The 5,000-nt window shown below is 42.4% G+C and overlaps 1 protein-coding gene across 3 annotated transcripts in view; it reads left to right on the forward strand.

Annotated features, from left to right (window-relative positions):
* Nucleotides 1-4,815, forward strand: part of LOC143274930 (Na(+)/citrate cotransporter-like) — a 57,787-nt gene extending 52,972 nt beyond the window's left edge. For all 3 annotated transcript variants that reach the window (XM_076578932.1, XM_076578931.1, XM_076578934.1), the window contains 2 exons: nucleotides 1,941-2,078; nucleotides 3,261-4,815. In XM_076578932.1, the coding sequence (XP_076435047.1) occupies nucleotides 1,941-2,078; nucleotides 3,261-3,473 (351 nt within the window). In that variant the 3' untranslated portion in view covers nucleotides 3,474-4,815. The remainder of the gene's footprint in view (nucleotides 1-1,940; nucleotides 2,079-3,260) is intronic.
* Nucleotides 4,816-5,000: the final 185 nt, after the last annotated feature.

Genomic DNA, 5,000 nt, shown 5'->3' on the forward strand with positions numbered 1-5,000 from the left:
TGTATATATATATATATATATATATATATATATATATATATATATATATGTAACAATAATAGTGGTAGATATCATTATCATTCTGTCATGCCAGCAGATCTCTCTCTCTCTCTCTCTCTCTGTCTCTCTCTCTCTCTCTTATCAACGAAAATCTAAAGACTGTACCATAAACGACCTTGGCTGTTATTTGTTGAAACTTTGTTAACAGTTCTCATTACTGATCTTTCTGTGGGTGACAAGTACATGGCGAATGTACATATATTGCACATGAAGGTGCCGCGAGTGTAATCGACTACTTTTTGATGTCCAGACGTATTTTGGAATGTGCCTTAAACTTTACGAATCCTCCCTAAAGTTGAATGAAAACATTTGCCGTTAGAACTTGTATTCAGTGCCAAAAGACAATCAGCAAAATGTCCATCACAAGGCTAAAAAAAATGTATAATCGAACGCTATGTGTGGAATCCGGATAAAGCAAACGATTTCGTTCAGGCACTTGGATCAAGTGACTTTGATCTACTCTTCCTTGTCCGAGCTATAAGCTTTTTGGTAGCGATGTTGCTATGGCTTTAGAAACATTTGATAAAGGTCTTGCTTTTTGCTAGCCAATGTATGAAGGAAATATTATGCAAGGTACAGCAAAAAAAAATAGCCTGTGGTTTGACAATGAATGTAAAGAAAAGAAGTCAGACTTAAGACGTTCCCTTGGCAAATTTAACACTTGCAACGACAAAAAAAAGCTGTAACAATCAGATGCATAATGATATGTATAGACAAACGTAGAGAATACAAAAGGTGTACCAAAATGGAGAAACTGGAAGATAAAAAAGAAACAAAACACGTTCTAGGAACACAAGAGAAAAACAGAAATGATCCAGAGAAATGGGGAGGGAACTATTAAATATACAGATATTTCTGTTAAGGTATCATTCTGTATCTATACTATTCTGTCAAGGTATCATTGCAGAAATTGGTATCAAGATAATGATAATCATGATATATATATAGAGAGAGATATATATAGATATATGTAACAACATTAGCGTGGTAGATGTCATCATTATCATGTCGTTACGCCGACAGCTCTCTCTCTCTGTATATTTTTTTTTTTTTCCAACATGATAGCATAATATATTTCTCTCTCTCTCTCTCTCTCTCTCTCTCTCCATATATATATATGTATATATATATATATATATATATATATATATATATATATATATATTCAACATGATAGCATAATATATTTCTCTCTCTCTCTCTCTCCATATATGTATATATATATATATATATATATATATATATATATATATTCAACATGATAGTATACATATATATATATATATATATATATATATATATAATGTGTGTGTGTGTTAACTTGTAGCTTTTCTTATCTTTTAATGTGTTTTGTTTTGGTTTTGTTGTTGTTTTTCTTTCTTTTTGGGGGGTGGGGTGGGGGGATATGTGCATTATTTCGTTGCTATTTCATATCATTGATGTTGTTGTTGACGTGAGCACGTGCTGGGTGTCTGTTGACGTGAGCACGTGCTGGGTGTTTGTTGACGTGAGCACGTGCTGGGTGTCTGTTGACGTGAGCACGTGCTGGGTGCTTGTTGACGTGAGCACGTGCTGGGTGTCTGTTGACGTGAGCACGTGCTGGGTGTTTGTTGACGTGAGCACGTGCTGGGTGTCTGTTGACATGAGCACGTGCTGGGTGCTTGTTGACGTGAGCACGTGCTGGGTGTCTGTTGACGTGAGCACGTGCTGGGTGTCTGTTGACGTGAGCACGTGCTGGGTGTCTGTTGACGTGAGCACGTGCTGGGTGCTTGTTGACGTGAGCACGTGCTGGGTGTCTGTTGACGTGAGCACGTGCTGGGTGTTTGTTGACGTGAGCACGTGCTGGGTGTCTATTGACGTGAGCACGTGCTGGGTGTCAGGCAGTGAAGCTGGGTGTGCACCCCCTGATGTTCATGGTGCCCTGCACTGTGGCCACCTCGCTCGCCTTCCTGCTGCCCGTGGCCACGCCCCCCAACGCCATCGTCTTCGCTTCCGGCTACCTCCGGGTCAAGGACATGGTGGGGTTCCGCTTCTCTCTGTTTCTCTCTGTCTCTGTCTCTGTCTCTGTCTCTCTCTCTCACACACACACACACACACACACACACACACACACACATGTATATATATATATATATATATATATATATATATATGCACATGTACAAACACACACACCTATGTAGACACGCACGCACACACGCACGCGCGCACACACACACACACACACACACACACACATTATTATTATTATTATTATTATCGTGTGTCTTTAGTACAGTTGCACAAATATATAAAAACAGGATGATTTTTTTTTCAAAGTCAGCCATCTCTCACTCCTAGTTGTGTACATACTCAAATAGACAGATAGATAGATAGATGGATAGATAGATAGATAGATAGATAGATTGATAGAAAGACAAGACTAGACAAGACAAGACAAAATCTTTATTATCGAGGGTAATAGATAAGCAAGTAACATGCTTTTACTTACATCCAGCCCTCGCCCTAAAGAGGGAATAAAGCTAAAGAAGCGAAAATGAGCACACACAAAAAATTTTAAAAAATCAAAACACAATCAACATACACCCGTGGTTCCCGATCATCCCACCATTCACAGCCAGTCAACCCAAAGCAAAATAAAAGCAAATAACATGAAAAAAGATAGATAGATAGACTGATTGAATGATCGATTGAATGATGGATAGATAGACTTACTGACTTGATGGATGGATGGATGGATTTATTTGTATTTGTATTTCTTTTTATCACAGCAGATTTCTCTGTGTGAAATTCAGGCTGCTGTCCCCAGGGAAAGCGCGTCGCCATACTACAGCGCACCCATTTTTTTGTTGGTTTTTTTTCTGCTTGTAGTTTATTTGTTTTTTCTATCGAAGTGGATTGATTTTTTCTACAGAATTTTACCAGGAATAACCTTTTTGTTGCCGTGGGTTCTTTTACGTGCGCTAAGTGCATGCTGCACATGGGACCTCGCTTTATCGTCTCATCCGAATGACTAGCGTCCAAACCACCACTCAAGGTCTAGTGGAGGGGGAGAAAATATCGGCGGCTGAGCCGTGATTCGAACCAGCGCTCTCAGATTCTTTCGCTTCCTAGGCGGACACGTTACCTCTAGGCCATCACTCCACATGGATGGATGAATCAATGAAAAAGCTCGCTGTTGTATATTTTTTTCTGGGCAGGTCCTGGGCGGCATCCCCATGAACATCATCTCACTGGTGGTGCTCAACGTGGCCATCAACACCTACATCGTCTCCGCCTTCGACCTCTCCCAGCTCCCTGACCTCTTCAAGGTCAACGCCTCCTCCTCCCTCTCCTCCTCCTCCTCTCCTCTGGAGTACCTGGCAGGCACCACCAGTGGAGGGCTGGTGCTGAACGTGACTGGGAGTCCTTGATGATGGGAGGCGTCTGTTGGGTGTTGAGACGATGTCCTGGGCGACGTTGGATCTGGTGATGATGCTGACGTGTCTGCTGATAATTAGGAGTTCGTGTTGTGAACGTGACTGGGAGGCCTTGGTGACTTGAGGCATCTGTTGGGTGTGCTTTGAGACAGTGTTCCTTTGTGCATCAAAGGGAGTCCTCGATGATTGAGGGGGTCCGTGGATGCGTTGAGACCAATGGTCATGAATGCCACGTACTGGAGTCTTTTGATGATTTGAGGCGTCTGTTGGATGCTTTGAAACAGTTGTCCTGAACTTTAGCAAGAGTCCTTGACGAGTGAGGAGTCTGTGGGAACTTCTGAGGCAATGTCTTAATGTTAATGAGAGTTCTTGATGATTTGAGTCGTCTAAGAGCTGCTTTGATAAAATGTCATGAACGTCAGTGGGAGTCCCTGATGATTTTAGGCGTCTGTTGGGTGCTTTGAGACTGATATCTTAAGTGTAAGTGGAAGTTCCTGATTGAGACGACTGTTGGGTACTTTGGGACGATATACTTAACGTCAACTGAATGTCTCTGATGAATGAGGCGTCTTCAAGATGATATTCTAATCGTCAGTTGTTCTCGTGATGATGTCAACGTGTCTGTGTGGATACTCGGGAGTGATGTTCTTGATAGGAGTATTTTGTTTTGGGGGTAGTGCTTTGAACATCAGTGGTGTGCTTCTTGGTTGTGATGATGCGTTTTTTTCTATACTTTGAGTAGTGTCCTCAACGTCAGTGGGACTCCCTTGATCATGAGGGTTGTGTTTATTGGAGGAGTGTCCTAAACGTTATAGGGACACCCCTATGAGAATGGTGTTTATTAGGGTAGTGTCCTAAACGTCATGAGGGTGGTGTTTATTAGGGTAATGTCCTAAATGTCAGTGGGATCCTTTGAGGGTGTGATGTATTGGAGTAGTGTCCTAAACGTCAGAGGGACACCTCAGTGAAGGTTGTGTTTTTTAGGGTAACGTCCTAAACGTTAGTGGGATTCTTTGAGGGTGTGGTTTATTGGAATAGTGTCCTAAACGTCAGAGGGACACCTCAATGAAGGAAATGTTTATTAGGGTAATTCCTAAACGTCAGTGGTATTCTTTGAGGGTGTGATTTATTGGAGTAGTGTCCTAAACGTCAGAGGAACACCTCAATGAAGGTAGTGGTTTACTAGGGTAACGTCCTAAACGTTAGTGAGATCCTTTGAGGGTGGTGTTTATTGGAGTAGTGTCCTAAACGTCATTAGGATTCCTTGATGAGGGTGTAATTCATTTGAGCAGTAATTTACACGTCATTAGGGAGTCCTTGATGTGGTTGCGAGTTATTGCAGGTCACTTCCTTTTCCTGTAATGCTTATTTTGTGGGGGTGGGGTGGGGTTGGTGGAGGGGGAGGGCGGTGTTGGAGAGTACATTGTACTGATCGTTTAGTCGTGAACGTTGTTTTGGGAGGAGGCGTGGGGGGGGGGGGGGGGCGAGGACGGGGCGTGGGGGGGTGGCTGTGAGAGGGGT

The sequence above is a fragment of the Babylonia areolata genome, chromosome 29 (assembly GCF_041734735.1).
Source record: "Babylonia areolata isolate BAREFJ2019XMU chromosome 29, ASM4173473v1, whole genome shotgun sequence".
NCBI classification, from domain to species: domain Eukaryota; kingdom Metazoa; phylum Mollusca; class Gastropoda; order Neogastropoda; family Buccinidae; genus Babylonia; species Babylonia areolata.